Below are 21,697 nucleotides of genomic sequence, written 5' to 3' on the forward strand. Positions count from 1 at the left end.
TTAAATTAAATAACACTGCATACAAAGTTTTTTTTTTGCTTTGTGCTATGTATAAACCAGGGGTCTCAGACACGCTGCCCGCACCTTTTTATGGAATTTTAAAGCTGGTGCGGCACGCGGGTTTTAAATGAATAGCGTTTGTCAGCGTCATGCGTGCCGTGATGGTACAGCATATAGCGCCCACTACAACCAGCGTGCCTGATCAGCCACATGTTGAATGGGGCTTCCGCTTGCTCACGTAAGTGACAGCAAGGCATACTTGCTCAACAACCACACAGGTTACACTGACGGTGGCGGTATAAAAAAAACTTTAACACTCTTACTAATAATGCGCCACACTGTGAAACCACACCAAACAAGAGTGACAAACACATTTCGGGAGAACATCTGCACCAAAACACAACATAAACACAACAGGACAAATACCCAGAATCCCATGCAGCCCTAACTCTTCCGGGATACATTATACACCCCCGCTACCAAACCCCGCCCACCTCAACCGACGCACAGAGAGGGGGGCCGGGGGCCGGGTTTGGTGGTAGCAGGGGTGTATAATGTAGCCCGGAAGAGTCAGGGCTGCATGGGATTCTGGGTGTTTGTTCTGTTGTGTTTATGTTGTGTTAAGGTGCAGATGTTCTCCCGAAATGTGTTTGTCATTCTTGTTTGGTTTTGGTTCAAAGTGTGGCGCATTATTAGTAAGAGTGTTAAAGTTGTTTTATATGGTCACCGTCAGTGTAACCTGTGTGGCTGTTGACCAAGTATGCCTTGCTGTCACGTACGTGTGCAAGCTGAAGATGTATATTATATTACAAGTGTTGGGCTGGCACGCTGTTAATACAGATTGTAGAGGGCGCCAAATGTTGTACCATCATGGCACGCCCTTATTATAGCTGTAAGGGTGAAAATCGGTGAATATTAATCGGGGGAGTTTTCTGCGAGAGGCACTGAAATCCGGAAGTCTTACGGGAAAATTGGGGGCTTCAGCAAGTAAGCTGCTGAGCCGCATCAGAGTGATCAAAGAGCCGCATGCGGGTTGCCAACCCCTGCTCTAATCGAACCGATTCCTTATCGATCCTCTTATTGAATCCAGATAGGTTGTTGTATATGGAAAAGAAAGTACACAATACTTGGTTTAACAAAAGCTCACTTTTATTTTTTAAGAAAAAAATTAAATAAAATAGAAATAATAAATATTGACTATTAGTGCCCCTTTAAGTGGACCACCTAAGAAAAATACATGCATTCATTTGAATTGTACAGCACTTTAGAATAGAATAGAGTTTTATTTGTCATTATTACAGTGAACAGGTTCAAAGAACAACGAAATTGGAGCAGATCCCCTAAGGTGCATACACAATAATTTAGTACTATAAATAGTATAAAAAAAAAAATTACATTTGAAACAAATCTCAGAGTAATGGTGTTGTTTACTTTTTGCTCAATTACATGTCAGCAAAATACATTTATTAACCCACTTGTATTCGTCTGTGTTCACCAAGTTGAAGGGGAGGAGATTTTTCGCCGTCATTCTTGTTAGCTTGCGAGTAATGTTGTTTCTCTCCTCCTCACTCATCTTGCTGCGCTCTGCGTTATACCTCGCTATGGTAAATGGGTTAAAGGGGAACATTATCACAATTTCAGAAGGGTTAAAACCATTAAAAATCAGTTCCCTGTGGCTTATTTTATTTTTCGAAGTTTTTTTCAAAATGTTACCCATCATGCAATATCCCTAAAAAAAAGCTTCAAAGTGCCTGATTTTAACCATCGTTATATACACCCGTCCATTTTCCTGTGACGTCACATAGTGATGCCAACACAAACAAACATGGCGCATAGAACAGCAAGCTATAGCGACATTAGCTCGGATTCAGACTCGGATTTCAGCGGCTTAAGCGATTCAACAGATTACGCATGTATTGAAACGGATGGTTGTAGTGTGGAGGCAGGTAGCGAAAACGAAATTGAAGAAGAAACTGAAGCTATTGAGCCATATCGGTTTGAACCGTATGCAAGCGAAACCGACGAAAACGACACGACAGCCAGCGACACGGGAGAAAGCGAGGACGAATTCGGCGATCGCCTTCTAACCAACGATTGGTATGTGTTTGTTTGGCATTAAAGGAAACTAACAACTATGAACTAGGTTTACAGCATATGAAATACATTTGGCAACAACATGCACTTTGAGAGTGCAGACAGCCCAATTTTCATCAATTAATATATTCTGTAGACATACCCTCATTCGCTCTCTTTTCCTGAAAGCTGATCTGTCCAGTTTTGGAGTTGATGTCAGCAGGCCAGGGAAGCTAGGGTCGATATTCTTCTCTTGATCATCTTCGGTGGCATAAGGGACGGTGTGAGCCAAGACATCCAGGGGGTTTAGCTCGCTCGTCTGCGGGAACAAACTGCCGCCATTGCTGGCCATGCTAGCGAGGTCCTTTGTCCCTGAATTGCTCACACACTCCGGCAGATTCAATGGGGGTCTGGCGGCAGATTTCTTTGACTTCATCGTTGGAAATGCATCTGCTTTGAGTGTCGCAGGATATCCACACATTCTTGCCATCTCTGTGTCGTAGCATAGCTTTCGTCGGTAAAGTGTGCGGAACAAACGTCCAATTTCTTGCCACTCTCGCATCTTTGGGCCACGTCCCTGTTCGTGTTGTTACACCCTCCGACAACACACCGACGAGGCATGATGTCTCCAAGGTACGGAAAACAGTCGAAAAAAACGGAAAATAACAGAGCTGATTTGACTCAGTGTTTGTAATGTGTTTGAGAAAATGGCGGTTTGCTTCCCGATGTGACGTCACAACGTGTCGAGCGAATAATAGAAAGGCGTTTAATTCGCCAAAATTCACCCATTTAGAGTTCGGAAATCGGTTAAAAAAATATATGGTCTTTTTTCTGCAACATCAAGGTATATATTGACGCTTACATAGGTCTGGTGATAATGTTCCCCTTTAACGCTTCGTGCTACAGAGCAAACACTGCCCTGGTCACTCCGGCTGTCATGAATGTCATCATCTGAAATAGGATAATGTTAACATTATCTTAATTCACATCTTGCAAGCACTATTTTATTAGACCACTCCTGCAAACTCTGGAGTGGTGTAGGCTACAAGATACCGTTAACGTTATCAGACACATAGAAAAAGGCTAACGTTACCGTTAGCCACTGACTATGCTTAGGTAACGTTAGTCTAGCTAACATTACTGCAATCCTGGTTGACATAAGAGGTAACGTTATTTTAGCCAAAAGGCTACAAGGATTCAGGATGCTTTATTAGTGTCCATTCTTTAACATGTGCAAGACACATAAGAACTGAAATTACATTTTCGGCACAGTCCCACTAAGAGCAGACATACGTTACAGGGAGACAAGACGGGACCGCCAACGGATCAGCCACTTACGGCGCTCCTTAAAAAAGGTGGGAAAAAGGTGATATTGGGAAAGGGGGGGCAGAGTAGAAAATGTCAGTCAAAGGCTGGACCCTCGGTAGGTGGTCCAGACTGAGTCCAAGGGAAAAAACCTAATTTGCCATAGCACACATAAACATGTTACATATAATCACAACAACTCGCAATAGAGGAGGGGTTGGGGCCCTGGAGGCCGGCCTGCTGCTATAAAGCGCTACTCAGCCGTCCATCACCCCGAAGGGGAATTAAACGGTGGTGACGGCGTGGGGTGGGGGTGGGGAGTGTGTTTGTGTATATGCCCATTGTCTTTGGGTGTAGTGGAGTTGTGTTCATAAGCCCAGGGTCGTTCTGCATGCAATGCAAGCAAAGTTCGACTTCCAGGTGTCGTTGAGGAGGGAGGGAGGTCAAAAGCATCCATCTTTGAAATTCCTCAGGGGATGATTACAGAACAGCCTGTTCTTGTCCAAGTTGAGCAGATATGGAAATTAACCGGCAACAGTTAACGTTAGTTACTCACCGGCACTATCACTGGGACTGCAGGTTGAAGCAGAGGAAGAGGGGCGTGCTTCGTCATCTCGGTCACTGCTTCTCCACGTGACACTACATATTATCGGCCAATAAATGCTTTAAAAAGTAATATCGGAAATTATCGGTATCGTTTTTTAAAATTGTTTTTATTTTAATTTTTTTTTATCAAATCAACATAAAAAACACAAGATACACTTACACCAACCCCCCCACACAAAAGGGTTGTTTCTTTCTGTTATTAATATTTCTGGTTCCTGCATTATATATCAATATACAGTATATCAATACAGTCTGCAAGAGATACAGTCCGTAAGCACACATGATTGTGTGTGCTGCTGGTCTACTAATAGTACCAACCTTTAACAGTTAATTTGACACATTTTCATTAATTACTAGTTTCTATGTAACTGTTTTTATATTGTTTTACTTTCTTTTGTATTCAAGAAAATGTTTTTAATTTATTTATCTTATTTTATTTCATAATTTTTTTTAAAAGGACCTTTATCTTCACCATACCTGGTTGTCCAAATTAGGTATAATAATGTGTTAATTCCACGACTGTATATATCGGTATCGGTTGATATCAGTATCGGTAATTAAGAGTTGGACAATATCGGAATGTCGTATATCGGCAAAAAAGCCATTATCGGACATCCCTACACGACACGTTTCTTTAACCTTCAGGTTATGTACGGTCTGAACATGTTTCAACATGCTTGTTGTACTGCTCCCCTTACAGGAAAGCGAAGCCTGGCAATAATTTCAGATAGCCGTTTCCTCGTCGTATTTCTTAGTAAAGTGAAGCCAAGCCTTGGAGCGTTTTTTCCGGTCCATTGTTGTTGCTGCTTCTGTATCTGCCGCCGAATGACTGAGCTACGTCATTTCCTGTGACGTGCCACAGGACATTTCCTGTGACACGGGATTCGTTCCCAGGGATTCGAATAAAGAACCAAATCTTTTTCTTTACTATAGTGGCTTCGATAACGGGAACCGTTTCTCAAAAAGGGATTCGAATACATGGAATCGGTTCTTTTGTTATCGAACAATCGGGAGAACTGGTTTTCGAACATCGTGCCCAAACATCATGTGGTTTATTTTGTACATATGTAGCATCGTCTAAAAAGATACAAAGAATTGCTATTGCGACGTCCAGTGGACACATTTAGAAAAGCTGTTTCTTTCATTCAAAAATTAGCAAACTCATCCTGCGGGCCTTATAAAACCTGTTAGCGGCATACATGCCAACCTTGAGACCTCCGAATTCGGGAGATGGGGAGGGGGGTAGCAGGGGGTATATATTTTCAAGTATTTTTTTATGTATATATATATATATATATATATATATATATATATAATTAATCCGTTCATGAATGAGTATATCCGTTCGCCCTCCGTGTTCAATGGAGAAGTGTGATCTACAAAATGTGCAGGCAGCATACCCCTTCCCCTTCCAGCTGTCCTGGATGAACTGAAATTATTTTTTCCAATCATTTTGGAACTTGCAAGCGTACTTCTTCTCCTTACTCGTCGTCGCCATGTCTCTTCTTCGTTCTTCTGCTTCGTCTCTGTTATGTTTTTGGACATTACTACTTGCCGTAGTTTTGAAGCAATGCATGATGGGAATCCGGATGTTATGTGTCAGTGTATTAACGTGCCGGCTGGAATAAACACACGCTGACAAATAGCTCCGTGCCTGCCTACTTTATGGGTTATAGATAAACCTATGGATAACGGAGACATATATAATAGTCTTCTTTTCAGGTCAGAGAGGACGCTAAAGGCAGTGCCTTTAAGGCACGCCCCCAATATCGTTGTCCGGGTGGAAATCGGGAGAAATTGGGGAGAATTGTTGCCCCGGGAGATTTTCGGGAGGGGCACTGAAATTCGTGAGTCTCCAGGGAAAATCGGGAGGGTTGGCAAGTATGGTTCGCGGGCCTGATCTGGCCCTTGGGCCGTACGTTTGACACCCCTGGCCTATGGCCTCTTTGACCACCACTAGGCATTCATCACATTCATATACCAGTGTGAGCAGCAAGGTTTCTGGACAGCGCCTCTACTATCTGAGCCACGCCGACCCTAATAATACAAATGCAAAATACATACCGATCACAAAACATTTAGTCTATCCTCCTTTAAGCCAGTGTTCTCTACAAATGACAGAAAAAAGCCCTGTCGTGCAAAACACAAATGCCCACTGCAAAGGACGCCGGTTTTTAGGAGACTATCACAAAAATATTTGAACCAAAAACCTCTGTGAATAAAAATCTTGCCTCTTTAAGGGAGCTAAAAATAATGACAGTGCTAGTCATGATCTTTACTATCCTTGAGGTGTCAGCTCTGTGTCCTTGTCTCACTCAATACAAGCTATTCAGTGAGCGTCACCATGGCAACTCCATCTGAGCCTTCGAAATAAGATGCTGATTCGGCCCCCTTTTCTGATTTCTGAGTTCAAACTCCTATCTCGCTCATCTTCTTGATTCAACACTTTGTGTCGCCGTGTGAAATTCCGTTGAGTAATGCGCTGCATCTCATGTTCCTTTCAATAATGAAGCCTCTCCTATTGATAACTATACTTCATAAAAGGTATGTCTATCAAAGTTTTAGGCTGTGATTAATTTATCTCCATCACATTAGTGTAACACAGGAACTGTTTTGCTTTCCCCCAAGTACATCGTCATTAATTTCCCAGGAAGCGATGGCAGGGGTGTGCAGTGTGTCTCCTGCTTCCTTGAGTTGAATACGTTATATAATACATTAGTTATTAAATACCCTTGTCATTGTTCTTTGCTCATTCCACTTGAACTGGCACACCCTAACCTCTTTGCTACAGTGTGCACGCAGCTGCTCGTGTCCCGGCCAGACGAGGAGAATATCAGTTGTTACCTCCAGCTCATTGAGAAGTGTCTAACACACGAGGTGAGAAGGAACAAAGTAACTTGCAGTGCAACAAAAATGTGTTTTGGTTTGCCCAAAATGAATGAAAGAGTGGTATTTTCCTTCCTTCTTGTAAGGCTTTCACAGAAACGCACAAGAAGCGTCTAGTATCCTGGAAACAGCAGGTCCACAAACTGCTCCGCCTCGTCCCCCGGAAAGCCATGCTGGACATGCCCGTGTACCGACAGAAAGGGTGAGCTGAGCATGACACACCCTCAATAACATCTCCATTTTATGAGAACTACACCATTTCTGCAGTTCAACACTGGGTTTTTTTTTTTGGTCTTGTTTGTTCTTACTCCAGCTGGGCCTACGGTTCCAACTCCCTCCCCACAGCAGGCTCTGTGAGTGGAGGTGTGGGCAGACGGGGTCAGAGGCAGTTCCAGATAACCCCTAGGGGACTTCAGGCTGGGCGTATAGGACTTTTGAGTCCCGGTGGGATTGGGGGCGCCTCTCCTCGCCACACACTCACTAACCCTTCGCTGGCAGGCCAGGGTCGACAAGTCAGTATAGCACATCCGGTTTCATTATGATCATGGCTACAACGGGTATTGTTTAGTGTATGACCTGAATTAATAACATACCTTATTTGTGAATGTATCCCCATTTAGAGTCTGTGGTTTGCCAACCCAGGGGGCAGTAACAGCATGCCAAGTCAAAGTCGAAGTTCTGTGCAGCGGACCCACTCACTTCCTGTCCACACCTCCCCGCAAACCATGCTCATGTTCCAGCAGCAAGGTATTATGGAAAGTCTTTCCCACCCATCATTAACACGAGGACGCCTTATCTTTTTCAAAATAACATACTACCGCATTTTTCGAATTATAAGTCGCTCCGGAGTATAAGTCGCACCCGCCGAAAATGCATAATAAAGAAAAAAAAACATATATAAGTCGCACTCGAGTATAAGTCGCATTTTTTGGGGGAAATTTATTTGATAAAATCCAACACCAAGAATAGACATTTGAAAGGCAATTTAAAATAAAAAAAGAATAGTGAACAACAGGCTGAATAAGTGTACGTTATATCACGCATAAATAACCAACTGAGAACTAGGGGTGTAGGAAAAAATCGATTCGAATTCAAATCGCCATTCTCACATTGTACGATACAGTATCGATTCTCATTCTTCAAAAATCGGTTTAAAAAAAATAAAAAAATAAAAATATTTTTTTTAATTTTTTTTTATTAACCAATCCATCCATCCATCCATCCATCCATCCATCCATCCATCCATCTTTTTCCGCTTATCCGAGGACGGGTCGCGGGGGCAGCAGCCTAAGCAGGGAAGCCCAGACTTCCCTCTCCCCAGCCACTTTGTCCAGCTCTTCCTGTGGGACCCCGAGGCGTTCCCAGGCCAGCCGGGAGACATAGTCTTCCCAACGTGTCCTGGGTCTTCCCCGCGGCCTCCTACCGGTCGGACGTGCCCTAAACACCTCCCTAGGGAGGCGTTCGGGTGGCATCCTGACCAGATGCCCGAACCACCTCATCTGGCTCCTCTCGATGTGGAGGAGCAGCGGCTTTACTTTGAGCTCCTCCCGGATGGCAGAGCTTCTCACCCTATCTCTAAGGGAGAGCCCCGCCACCCGGCGGAGGAAATTCATTTCGGCCGCTTGTACCCGTGATCTTGTCCTTTCGGTCATAACCCAAAGCTCATGACCATAGGTGAGGGTGGGAACGTAGATCGACCGGTAAATTGAGAGCTTTGCCTTCCGGCTCAGCTCCTTCTTCACCACAACGGATCGATACAGCGTCCGCATTACTGAAGACGCCGCACCGATCCGCCTGTCGATCTCACGATCCACTCTTCCCTCACTCGTGAACAAGACTCCGAGGTACTTGAACTCCTCCACTTGGGGCAAGATCTCCTCCCCAACCCGGAGATGGCACTCCACCCTTGTCCGGGCGAGAACCATGGACTCGGACTTGGAGGTGCTGATTCTCATCAATCAATCCAACAAAACAATACACAGCAATACCATAACAATGCAATCCAATTCCAAAACCAAACCCGACCCAGCAACACTCAGAACAGCAATAAACAGAGCAATTGAGAGGAGACACAAACACGACACAGAACAATCCAAAAGTAGTCAAACTAAAATGAATATTATCAACAACAGTATCAATATTAGTAACAATTTCAACATAGCAGTGATTAAAAATCCCTCATTGACATTATCATTAGACATTTATAAAAAAAATTAAATAAAAATGAACAATAGTGTCAAACTTGCATCGCATCTCATAAGCTTGACAACACACTGCGTCCAATATTTTCACAAAGATAAAATAAGTCATATTTTTGGTTCATTTAATAGTTAAAACAAATTTACATTATTGCAATCAGTTGATGAAACATTGTCCTTTACAATTATAAAAGCTTTTTAGAAAAATCTACAACTCTGCTTGCATGTCAGCAGACTAGGGTAGATCCTGCTGAAATCCTATGTACTGAATGAATAGAGAATTGTTTTGAATCGGAAAAATATCGTTTTTGAATCGAGAATCGCGATTCGCAGCCCTACTGAGAACGTGCTGGCATGTTAATGTAACATATTATGGTAAGAGTCATTCAAATAACTATAACATATAGAACATGCTATATGTTTACCAAACAATCTGTCACTCCTAATCGCTAAATCCCATGAAATCTTCTTCCTCGGTGTCGCTTCTAAACAACTCTGCCAACTCCAAACGTAGACAATGCGCCGCTTCCTCTTCTATCGGTACGTCGCTTACGTCAGAGTCATCGTCAGTTGCAGTTCCAATTATTCCAGCCTTTCTGAATCCGTACAGGATGGTTTCGGTTGTCACTGAAGCCCATGCTTTGTCGATCCATCCAATGACATCCAGAAAAGTTGCATGGCGCATTCTCCCGGTTGCCGTGAAGCTGTGCTCTCCATCCATCATCCACTGCTCCCACAGGTTGCGCAGGACTGCCTTAAAGCCCTTCTCAGTTTTTATAAGTTACCGCCAATGTTGAAATTATCAATTTTCATAGATACGGAAGTAGTAGCAGGTAGCATCTTTTTTTTCACAATGCACTTCTGCCATGACCCGCCCCTGCCAAATTTTTATTGGTTGACGTGTGTGTGTGTGACGATTGCTGATATACGTCGAGTCTCTTACGTGAATGAGCTAAATAATATTATTTGATATTTTATGGTAACTTTGTAAATAATTTCACAGAGTATAAATCGCACCCCCGGCCAAACTATGAAAAAAACTGTGATTTATAATCCGAAACATACAGAACTCCAAATGCTTCAATTTGCATTTCTTCTCAGTTAACAGCCAAGTCTTCTGAAGTTGCCAGATACGTGGTCTCCACAAGCAAATATCCGCCAAGATCTCTAATTAGCACCGGGTCAAAAAACATGACTATTAAAAGCTAGGTCTGTCAGCAACCTCCTTATGTTGTTTTTTATTAATGCCACAAGATGGCAGCAGCCTCATTTGAAGCATTGAAGTAGTGGTCAGCATCCAGCTACTTTTTCTACCACTGCAAGCACTTTAGCATTATGGTTGCTCTACTTAGCTGTGTGTTGGTGCAAAGCTCATGCTATGTCTGTCCTATTGTTAACAATTACCACATCAGAAGTAATACAAACATTGGCTCTTTTGCTAATATACTTGTTAATAAAAGACCTTGTGGTCATAGTGAGCGACACAACATGGTGCAACAAAGGATAGGCTCTCCGGTTGAAAACACACCGTTCCTGGTTATGATGTTAGTTTATATCAAACATGCATCATCACATATTTTCAGTTTTTCATTACAACATGTCCGAAAAGCAGTAGGAAGAAGCAGAGTTGAATTAATCATACCCCTTTTAATTTCATTGCAATTTATAACACATTTGTTTGTACTCAATCTGTAACAACAATGAATACATATATACATGAGTAAGTAAATGAAACTCTAGATACATTTTTTTTATACGATAAAACTTTATGGTAGTTTTTCCCATTGTAAATAATGAAAATAAATAGTCTGTTCCAGGGCCGAATTTTGTGCTGTCATAAAATCATAATGAATCGTACAATACTTTAATGCCAATCATTTAATTAAAAGAGGATTCACGTCAAAGACTCGACCCGTAACATTTTTAATTTCCACACAACCATACAAATAATTTCAGGTCTGTAAAATCGTAACTGCGCAATGTGATGTTGAAGTCTTACGTTTTCGAATCAGAGTTTCCTTTATTCTAATATATTTTTACATTAATATCGTTTTCTTATCACATTCTTCTCCTTGCAAACTCCCATTGTTGCTGTGACTTCTTCTTTTGGAGTAAGCGTTGCAAAAAAGGCAAAGAAGAAGCAGAAAAGTGTGCCTCACAATACGAAGGTCCTGAGTAGTCCTGAGTTAAATCCCGGGCTCGGGATCTTTCTGTGTGGAGTTTGCATGTTCTCCCCATGGCTGCGTGGGTTCCCTCCGGGTACTCCGACTTCCTCCCACCTCCAAAGACATGCACCTGGGGATAGGTTGATTGGTAACACTAAATTGGCCCTAGTGTGTGAATGTGAGTGTGAGTGTTGTTTGTCTATCTGTGTTGGCCCTGTGATGAGGTGGCGACTTGTCCAGGGTGTACCCCGCCTTCCGCCCGAATGCAGCTGAGATAGGCTCCAGCACCCCCCGCGACCCCAAAAGGGACAAGCGGTAGAAAATGGATGGATGTTTTGATGCTGCTGAGGTCCATTTTCCTCCTTACTACTGTCATGTTTAATTGTCTGCTTGCGAAAGACACTTTTCAATGTTCAAGTCTGTTTGTACAGTCGTGTGGTGCATAACAGTCAAGAGCACAGAAAGTAGTTCCATTTTTTTATGCCACACATCAATGCTGCACAACTTTAACAAAATAAAAATGTGGGTTTGATTCTAAAAACGAGCGAGCTGCTCTCCCTCTGTGCTAAAGACACATTAACGAGACAGCTGAGCAGCGTGTTGCATAAACAATCTGTTACATTGTGCAAGACACACACTAGCTCTCGAGGTCTTCGGCTCATTTGCCAGATGCCACGTTCAAGCAGCGTCGCAGATTTCTCTTTTAATGGTCCTGTCATGTTCCAACAGTCTCCGTGTTGACCTCTTTCATTACACAGACTTGCCTGTAGAAGATGCGAATATATGTGGGTGCTTGTCACTTGTATTTGAATATAGAGCTTTTGCATTTTCCAAAGTAAACCACTTTTAAAACTTGCTTGTCAGTTTGTGAAGGCGTATCACACTGCTGACTATCACTACCTGTAGCATTTACTAATGATTACCGGTAGTTGTATAAAGCCAAGCCACCACAAAACCCCTACAATAGGCTCCTGTCCAACATGACAGCAAATCATTTCAACCATACCATGGTCAGGTATTAGTCAGCAAACATTTCACCCCAACACTTTTGTTAGAAAACAATGCCTTTTTTATAGAGATGCCCGATAATGGCTTTTTTGCCGATATCCGACCTTCCGATATTGTCCAACTCTTAATTACCGATTCCGATATCAACCGATACCGATATATACGGTCGTGGAATTAACACATTATTATGCCTAATTTTTTTGTGGTGCCCCGCTGGATGCATTAAACAATGTAACAAGGTTTTCCAAAATAAGAGAACAACTTCAACTCAAATTATGGAAAAAAGTGCCAACATGGCACTGCCATATTTATTATTGAAGTCACAAAGTGCATTATTTTTTTCAACATGCCTCAAAACAGCAGCTTGGAATTTGGGACATGCTCTCCCTGAGATAATCCTGATACCCACTACAACTATGGGAAATACTAAGTCTTAGTCTACTTAGTCTAAGTCTAAGAAAGTGCATTATTCTTTATTTTTTTTAAACATGCCTCAAAACAGCTACAAAAACAATGAAGGCACACAGCTTCAGTCCAGAGTATACTAAAGTAATAAAGTAAACAATAACATAGTCTTCATTTAGTGCAAGACTGCCTGGCATACTGTATAACAGGAAATTATAAACTGGGCTCAATCTGCCCTGCTCTAACGTATGTTTATGAGTAACACAAATGTGCTGCAAGCTAGTGGTGAGTGCTTGAAGTGGACTAGCAGTCAGTCAGAGCTTCTGAAATGCTGCGTTGAGACAGGGCACCTCCGTTCACTGCAAGCTGCAAAGTGTGCGCCATGCAGGGCAGACTATCCACACCAAACTCCATCGTAGCTTTTGCCATACTGCATGCGTTGTCCCCGACCACAACGTGAGCTCTCACCCCGGGGTGGTTTCTGTTGTATTTTTGTTTTTTCTCGGCGGAGTCTTTAAGCGACAACTGTGTGGTACTACTTTTTTCGGTGTTTGCTTTTCATCCATCTTCCGCTTGTATACATCGTGTATCTCCTTATGATTCTTGAAGAGGTGGCAGATCAAATTGCTCGTATTAAAGGAAGACGTCTCGGTTCCTCCTCGCATAACCAATTTTTTGCAGTCATTGCAAATTGCCAGTTTTTTATCCGTCAGACACACTTTAAAATAATCCCAAACCATAGACATGGTGTTGTTAGTCAGTCACCGAGCGAGCTCGCTTGTTTGCCACGGCTACAGCACCGGCAACAACACACTCTTGTTGTTGTTATGCTACGCTCGCGGCGGTTTGATGACAGCTGCAGTCGTCAACTCCTGTGTTGTGTGTGGGAGAGGAGGGAGAGGAGGGGCTGCTGACTGGGTTTATATCCGTGTTTTACCGGATATGTACCGCTCCGTACAACGGCGTTTTAAAAAGTCATACATTTTACTTTTTGAAACCGATACTGATCATTTCCGATATCACATTTTAAAGCATTTATCGGCTTACATCTCTACTTTTTTATTTTTACAGAAATTTTGGGATGCAAGTGGAACGGAATAGTAATTTAAAGTGGTCATATTATATATATATTTGTACATTTAAAACACTTCCTTGTGGTCTACATAACATGTAACGGTGGTTCTTTGGTCAAAGTTTTGCATATGGTAGATTGATGTTTTTCTGACCATCTTCAATCTGCTTTCTGACCGTCTCTTCAGTATGTGTCGTTTTGTAAGCGGTCCTTTTTACGTGCCTCGACTACTCCCCGTCAGCCATGTTGAGTTTCCATATTGAGTCTACCGACAGATAAACGTTAGAACTATACGCTACAGCGGAGGATGCATGTGCATGTACGAGCCAGTCTGCCCCACAACAAGTCGATAGAGGAAAAGAAGGAACTTACTGACTACAAAGTCGGACTACAATGGCTGACTCGCGCAAAGCTCTTACTGGTAAATCGTTACCCCGTATAGAGATATCTGCTGACATCATCAATTTAAAAAATGTGCCTTGCCTCCATGGTTTGAGTTTAGGGATGTCCGATAATATTGGACTGACGACCGATAAATGCTTTAAAATGTAATATCAGAACGTGTCTGCATCGGTTTCAAAATTATCGGTATCAATTTCAAAAAGTAAAATGTATGACTTTTTAAAATGCCGCCGTGTACACGGACGTAGGGAGAAGTACAGAGCGCCAATAAACCTTAAAGGCACTGCCTTTGCGTGCCGGCCCAGTCACATAATATCTACGGCTTTTCACACACACACAAGTGAAAGCAAGCCATACTTGGTCAACCGCCATACAGGTCACACTGAGGGTGGCCGTATAAACAACTTTAACACTGTTACAAATATGCGCCACACTGTGAACCCACACCAAACAAGAATGAAAAACACATGTTGGGAGAACATAAACACAACATAAACACAACAGAACAAATACCCAGAACCCCTTGCAGCACTAACTCTTCCGGGACGCTACAATATACATCCCCCTAACCCCCTAACCCCCCCCCCCCACACACACACCTCAACCCCGCCCACCTCAATCTCCTCATGCTCTCTCGGGGAGAGCATGTCCCGAATTCCAAGCTGCTGTTTTGAGACATGTTAAAAAAAATAATGCACTTTGTGACTTCAATAACAAATATGGCAGTGCCATATTGGCATTTTTTTCCATAACTTGACTTGATTTATTTTGGAAAACCTTGTTACATTGTTTAATGCATCCAGCGGGGCATCACAACAAAATTAGGCATAATAATGTGTTAATTCCACGACTGTATATATCGGTATCGATTGATATCGGAATCGGTAATTAAGAGTTGGACAATATCGGAATATCGGATATCGGCAAAAAAGCCATTATCGGACATCTCTAATTAAAATGGTATGTACCCATTAAAATAGCCCTTTTTTTTTATTCGTGAATAGCGTTGCCATGGTAACACAAAATGTTCCCAATTTAGAGTACCCCCATCGGCGCGAACGAGACTTTTCCGATGGTATAACATATGTGGGGGTTCGTTGGCCGGTTCGTCACGTATTAAGCGTAAGAGAAACGTGCGGAACTATAATAGTAAAAGTGGAAGTATGAGCAATAATAATATGGGCTGCTTGCATTGCAGCAGGCCCATAATTAAGCTAATTAACTAGAAGTTTGTTATTGTTAGAGATGTCCGATAATGGCTTTTTTGCCGACATCCGATATTGTCCAACTCTTAATTACCGTTTCCGATATCAACCGATACCGATATATACAGGTGTGGAATTAACACATTGTTATGCCTAATTTTGTTGTGATGCCCCGCTGGATGCATTAAACAATGTAACAAGGTTTTCCAAAATAAATCAACTCAAGTTATGGAAAAAAATGCCAACATGGCACTGCCATATTTATTATTGAAGTCACAAAGAGCATTATTTTTTTAACATGCCTCAAAACAGCATTTTGGAATTTGGGACATGCTCTCCCTGAGAGAGCATGAGGAGGTTGAGGTGGGCTGGGTTGAGGTAGGGGGGTAGAGAGTAGCGGGGGGTGTATATTGTAGCGTCCCGGAAGAGTTAGTGCTGCAAGGGTTCTGGGTATTTGTTCTGTTGTGTTTATGTTGTGTTAGGGTGCGGATGTTCTCCCGAAATGTGTTTGTCATTCTTGTTTGGTGTGGGTTCACAGTTTGGCGCATATTTGTAACAGTGTTAAAGTTGTTTATACCGCCACCCTCAGTGTGACCTGTATGGCTGTTGACCAAGTATGATTTGCATTCACTTGTGTGTGTGAAATACCGTAGATATTATGTGATTGGGCCGGCACGCAAATGCAGTGCCTTTAAGGCACGCCCCCAATATTGTTGTCTGGGTGGAAATCGGGAGAAATTCGGGAGGGTTGGCAAGTGTGACTGGGAGACGCAACTGCTCTGTACTTCTCCCTATGTCCGTGTACCACTCCGTACAGCGGCGTTTTAAAAAGTCATAAATTTTACTTTTTGATACCGATAATTTCCGATATTACATTTTAAAGCATTTATCGGTCTCTAGTTATTGTTGTATGGTAGTATGTTTTCATATTTTTTGCCCGCGATACTTCTTCGTCCATCACATCACATGAACAAAAAATATATTCAGTAATCAAAATTGAATGCTCGATTTCTCCTGTGGACTGAAAGTGTGTTTCTTCTCCTTCTGTTAGATTGCCAAGTTCCAGGAGCTGACCTGGAGATCAACCCTACGCTGGAGTCGCTGTGCCTCAGTATGACAGAGCACGCCTTAGGGGGTGTGTGTCTTGCTCCAAACTCTCTTTAAAAAAAAGAAAATGATTCATGCAATTTTAAATGTCTTGACACGTCCGTTTCCTTTCTCACGTCCACGACAGATGGAACCGACCGGACATCGACAATATGAAAGAGAGGAGAAAAAAGATACTTGAGGCCTGTTCAGTTCCTCATCACCCAGCACAAAGATTTACGTACGCTCAAGAAAACCAGGCAAAGCAGTCACTACATAATGACAAAAAAACTGTGTATATGTTCTAATATTTTTGTACTTTATTATATACAACTAAGTTTATTAAAAGAAAATAGAATACAGATAATTATTATATTGCAGGGCGGTGAGGAAGGCTAACAGCCGTGTCACTTGCAGGACTGTGACACGGCACAACTTGAGAGAAAAGGATCGGTGCTGTCTTAAAACGGCCCCCTCCGAGTTTTTCTTCTTTACTCTTATTCCCGGAACAGAGCGACAAACACGGCCTCTCGCCTACACCGCTTTGTGTGTAGATCATGCAAAATCCCAGCCCGATGTAAGGCACTTTTATACAACTAACGTCGGCACTAGACTGTAATTGGCAAAAAAAAACCACACTTCCTGAAGGAGTACCGAAAAGGTGTACTCTCTCCTCTCCGGTGTGGACGTTTTGTGGCATCAAAACTGCAAACACGAGAAGAGGAGCACGTAACTTAGCAGGTGTTTTTTTTTTTTGGACGCCTGGGAGGAAGTCATTCCTCTTCTTAACCTTTACAAAGCCAAAGAGAAGGTTTATTTGGGAGGGATACATGAATGCAACAGAATGGTTTAACTTTAAAACAAACAAAAAAAAAGCAGTATGTCGGCTGCAATTTGTCTCGTTGTTTTAACTCCCTACCGCGCAAACGATGATGGATCTCGCGCCGTGCCGAGGAGGGTCGTGCTATTATCGCACAAGAGCTGATTCGACTCTAAACTCGATAACATCCGGAGTGCCCTCGTCCTCAACGCGGCCGACGTGACGATTTGATGAATCGTGCGTTCCAAGGTGCTCGAAGATGTCCATATTTTTTTCCGTTTGTGTCTGTGTTTCAGTAAAAAAAAAAAAAAAAAACCTCGACATTATCAAGTGGTATCAGTGTTTAAAAAATAAAATAAAAATAAATAACAAAAAAGCGGTCTTCTAACAACCTCTGTCTTGGAATGTGGCAGAGTGGAGGTGCATGTGCGTTGAATATGGTCGTTTTTGGGTCACTCGTTTGGTTTTTGGTTGCATCATGAGGCAGGAAGGAACCATTGACGTTTTATTTCAGCAGATGCTCATATAGACACCTGTGTTTTTTTTATTCTCCCTTGATATTGATAACTTATGCTTATTTTCTATAATCGCATGTTTTTGCCACTCTAAAACAGCACTGTCGTCGATAAGAGGACACGACGAGCGGAAATCTCGCAACTAAAGTTGTGTTTATAACGCCTGTTTACATCTCTAAGATAACGCCCGCTTCATATGTGATGTCCAAATTTGGAAGAAGAAGGAGAAAAAAAAAAACGCTTTACCCCTTTTTCTATGGACTCCGAAGTTGAAATTGGTGACCGTCACGTCCCGACGAGACGTCCATGGGGTGCCTGAAACCGCACATGTTCATTTCCTTGAGTCATGATTTTTCTTCAGAGCAGGCTCTTAGGATAGATCTGACTTACTAAGAAAAAAACAAATAGAAAAAGCATCACACTCGTGCCCAGCAAGGACCTCAAAAGAGCTGACTCGGCGTGCGATCCGCTCCGACTCGTGTTGCGTCTGGCTCAGACGGTCCTTTTCATAGCCTAGTCCGTGCGAGCGCTGCACACGAGAGAGGTACGGAATAGTGCATAGTAAAGACGCAGCAGGGTATGACGATGCTTCTCTGAGCCACGGTCAAAAAGAGTCATCCAAACACTACACAACAACTGGCCAAGGAATATGTTTACTCCATGTTTACATTCCAGTGATGCATAAAAAAAAAAAAATGTGCAAGAGGTGCACTTTTCTGCACAGTAAACAAACATCCACTCGGATGAACAGTGACATTGAGATCATTGCTGTCCCTGCCAAGCTTTATTAACGACTTAACAGCGACGCACTCGACATTTGCTTTTGTCTTTACACAGTTTATATTTCATTCTGATCAATTTGCAGACGTTTTCTAATGTTTTATGAAATCTTGTGCATCCCATCGCTTACTTTTGAGTAAGTCATATTTGTGAATGGTCTGAAGTGCAGCATCTGTCGGATCTTTTTGACAGTCCAAATAAAGAGGTTCAGTTTGTTTGTTTTTTTGCAACAGAATTGGTGTTTTGTCTCAATTAGCATTGCACGTGACTGTTTATGACCACCTTTTTTAATATGCATAGCATGTTTGTGTCATAATCATACTTGCCAACCCTCCCGGATTTTCCGGGAGACTCCCGAAATTCAGCGCCTCTCCCGAAAACCTCCCGGGACAAATTTTCTCCCGAAAATCTCCCGAAATTCAGGCGGAGCTGGAGGCCACGCCCCCTCCAGCTCCATGCGGACCTGAGTCCGCTTTCCCACAATATAAAGAACGTCTACAGTAAAGCAGTCCGTCTGCCGTAAACAGCAATGTTGTGACACTCTTAAACAGGACAATACTGCCATCTAGTGCATTTGATGAAAGCACTTTTGTGCGTGCCACACAGCAATGCATAATCAGAGAGGGTGTTCAGCATGGTTAGAAAGATAGTGACAGAGAATAGAACAAGGATGGACAATTCAACCATTAACTCAACAATGAGTAGATGAGTTTTATGTGTGTGTATATGTGTAAATAATGAACACTGAAATTCAAGTATTTCCTTTATTTATTTATATATATATATATATATATATATATATATATATATATATATATATATATGTGTGTCTTAATAAGGTTATCCAAAAAATAGTGCTCGATACCGTAGTAGAGCGCAATATATGTATGTGTGGGAAAAAAAATCACAAGACTACTTCATCTCTACAGGCCTGTTTCATGAGGGGTCAATCATCAGGAGATTTTTTTTTTTCAATCTCCTGATGATTGAGGGAACCCCCTCATGAAACAGGCCTGTAGAGATGAAGTAGTCTTGTGATTTTTTTCCCCACACATATATATATATATATATATATATATATATATATATATAGCTAGAATTAACTGAAAGTCAATTATTTCTTATATATATATATATATATATATATATATATATATATATGAAATACTTGACTTGGTGAATTCTAGCTGTAAATATACTCCTCCCCTCTTAACCACGCCCCCCGCACCCACCCCCACCCCCCACCTCCCGAAATTGGAGGTCTCAAGGTTGGCAAGTATGGTCATAATAAATAGTAAATATTAGAGATGTCCGATAATATCGGCCGATAAATGCTTTAAAATGTAATATCGGAAATTATCGGTATCGGTTTCAAAAAGTTACATTTATGACTTTTTAAAACGCTGCTGTACGGAGTGGTACACGGACAAAGGGAGAAATACAGAGCGCCAATAAACCTTAAAGGCACTGCCTTTGCGTGCCAGCTCAGTCACATAATATCTACGGCTTTTCACACACAAGTGAATCCAAGTCATACTTGGTCAACAGCCATACAGGTCACACTGAGGGTGGCCGTACAAACAACTTTAACACTGTTACAAATATGCGCCACACTGTGAACCCACACCAAACAAGAATGACAAACACATTTCGGGAGAACATCCGCACCGTAACACAACATAAACACAACCGAGCAAATACCCAGAACCCCTTGCAGCAGTAACTCTTCCGGGACGCTACTATATACAACCCCCCCACCTCAACCCCGCCCACCTCAATCTCCTCATGCTCTCAGGGAGAGCATGTCCCAAATTCCAAGCTGCTGTTTTGAGGCATGTTAAAAAAAATAATGCACTTAGTGACTTCAATAATAAATATGGCAGTGCCATGTTGGCATTTTTTTCCATAACTTGAGTTGATTTATTTTGGAACACCTTGTTACAATGTTTAATGCATCCAGCGGGGCATCACAACAAAATTAGGCATAATAATGTGTTATTTCCACGACTGTATATATCGGTATCGGTTGATATCTGAATCAGTAATTAAGAGTTGGACAATATCGGATATCGGCAAAAAAGCCATTATCGGACATCTCTAGTTAATATAATTATAGTATTTAGTAATATTACAACTTTTTCCCCTCTTTAAATATTATTCTCGTATGAAGTTCCTGCAATAGATTCAGTTCAGTTCCAGTTTATTTGGAACATGCCTACGATACAATGTATTGCATCACACAATTCCAGTTGTTTCATTACAGCGCGTCCGAAAAGGAGTAGGAAGAAGCAGAGCTTATTTAATCGAACCCCCTTTTCATACCATAGCAATTTTATCCAATTTCCTTGTTCTCTGTAACAGAACAGTGAACAAATAAATAATATACCATAGTAAGCATACAAATATTAAATACATAAATAATATTTGCCACAATAATTAAAAAAAAAATGGTTCAAGATGTTCATCATAATTCTTGTTCTGTGTACTTTGTGAACATTTGTAGTTTGAACAGTCTCTTAAACTGAATCATATTGGTGCTTTGTTTGGTTAATCATGACTTTTTTCCTAATATTTTGCTTATGTAAAACTACACATCTGGACATTAAATTATTACTTTTTCTTGCAATATTAAGATTTCTACATGAACATACGCCTCTTATCAAATAATTGGTCTAAAATGTGGTTAAAATTCACTTGATAATAATCTATTTCTAGTGACATTACACGCCATTCTATAAAACAAACTTTGTTCTTGTAAAAAGTGGCAAAATTATCATATAAAACAACCAAAAATAAATAAATGAAGCCCCCGGACTACATAGCAATAGAAACATCATTACGTTTTTCCTAATATTTTGCTTATATAAAACTACACTTCTGGACATTAAATTATTACTTTTTCTTGCAATATTAAGATTTCTAAATAAATATGCGCCTCTTATCAAATAATTGGTCTTAAATGTGGTCAAAATGAATTCACTTGATAATAACAATTTATTTCTAGTGACATTCCACACCATTCCATAAAACAAACTTTGTTCTTGTAAAAAGTTGCAAAAATATCATGTAAAACAACCAGAGTAAATTTATATTTTTTTGGAGAAAAACAGCTCCTAGGATCATTGGGACCCGTAAATCAGTGTTTTTCAACTTTTTCTGAGCTGAGGCACA

The 21,697-nt window shown here is 41.5% G+C and overlaps 1 protein-coding gene across 2 annotated transcripts in view; it reads left to right on the forward strand.

Moving 5' to 3' along the window:
* samd4b (sterile alpha motif domain containing 4B) overlaps positions 1-19,185 on the forward strand; it is a 50,478-nt gene extending 31,293 nt beyond the window's left edge. The window contains exons 8-13 of one of the 2 annotated variants that reach the window (XM_061973156.2): positions 6,776-6,861; positions 6,957-7,072; positions 7,184-7,382; positions 7,491-7,617; positions 16,377-16,460; positions 16,560-19,185. In XM_061973156.2, coding sequence (XP_061829140.1) covers positions 6,776-6,861; positions 6,957-7,072; positions 7,184-7,382; positions 7,491-7,617; positions 16,377-16,460; positions 16,560-16,588 — 641 coding nt within the window. In that variant the 3' untranslated portion in view covers positions 16,589-19,185. The remainder of the gene's footprint in view (positions 1-6,775; positions 6,862-6,956; positions 7,073-7,183; positions 7,383-7,490; positions 7,618-16,376; positions 16,461-16,559) is intronic. The other variant, XM_061973155.2, reaches the window with a different exon arrangement.
* The last annotated feature ends 2,512 nt before the right edge of the window (positions 19,186-21,697 follow it).

This window comes from Nerophis lumbriciformis, linkage group LG17 (assembly GCF_033978685.3).
Source record: "Nerophis lumbriciformis linkage group LG17, RoL_Nlum_v2.1, whole genome shotgun sequence".
Classification (NCBI taxonomy): domain Eukaryota; kingdom Metazoa; phylum Chordata; class Actinopteri; order Syngnathiformes; family Syngnathidae; genus Nerophis; species Nerophis lumbriciformis.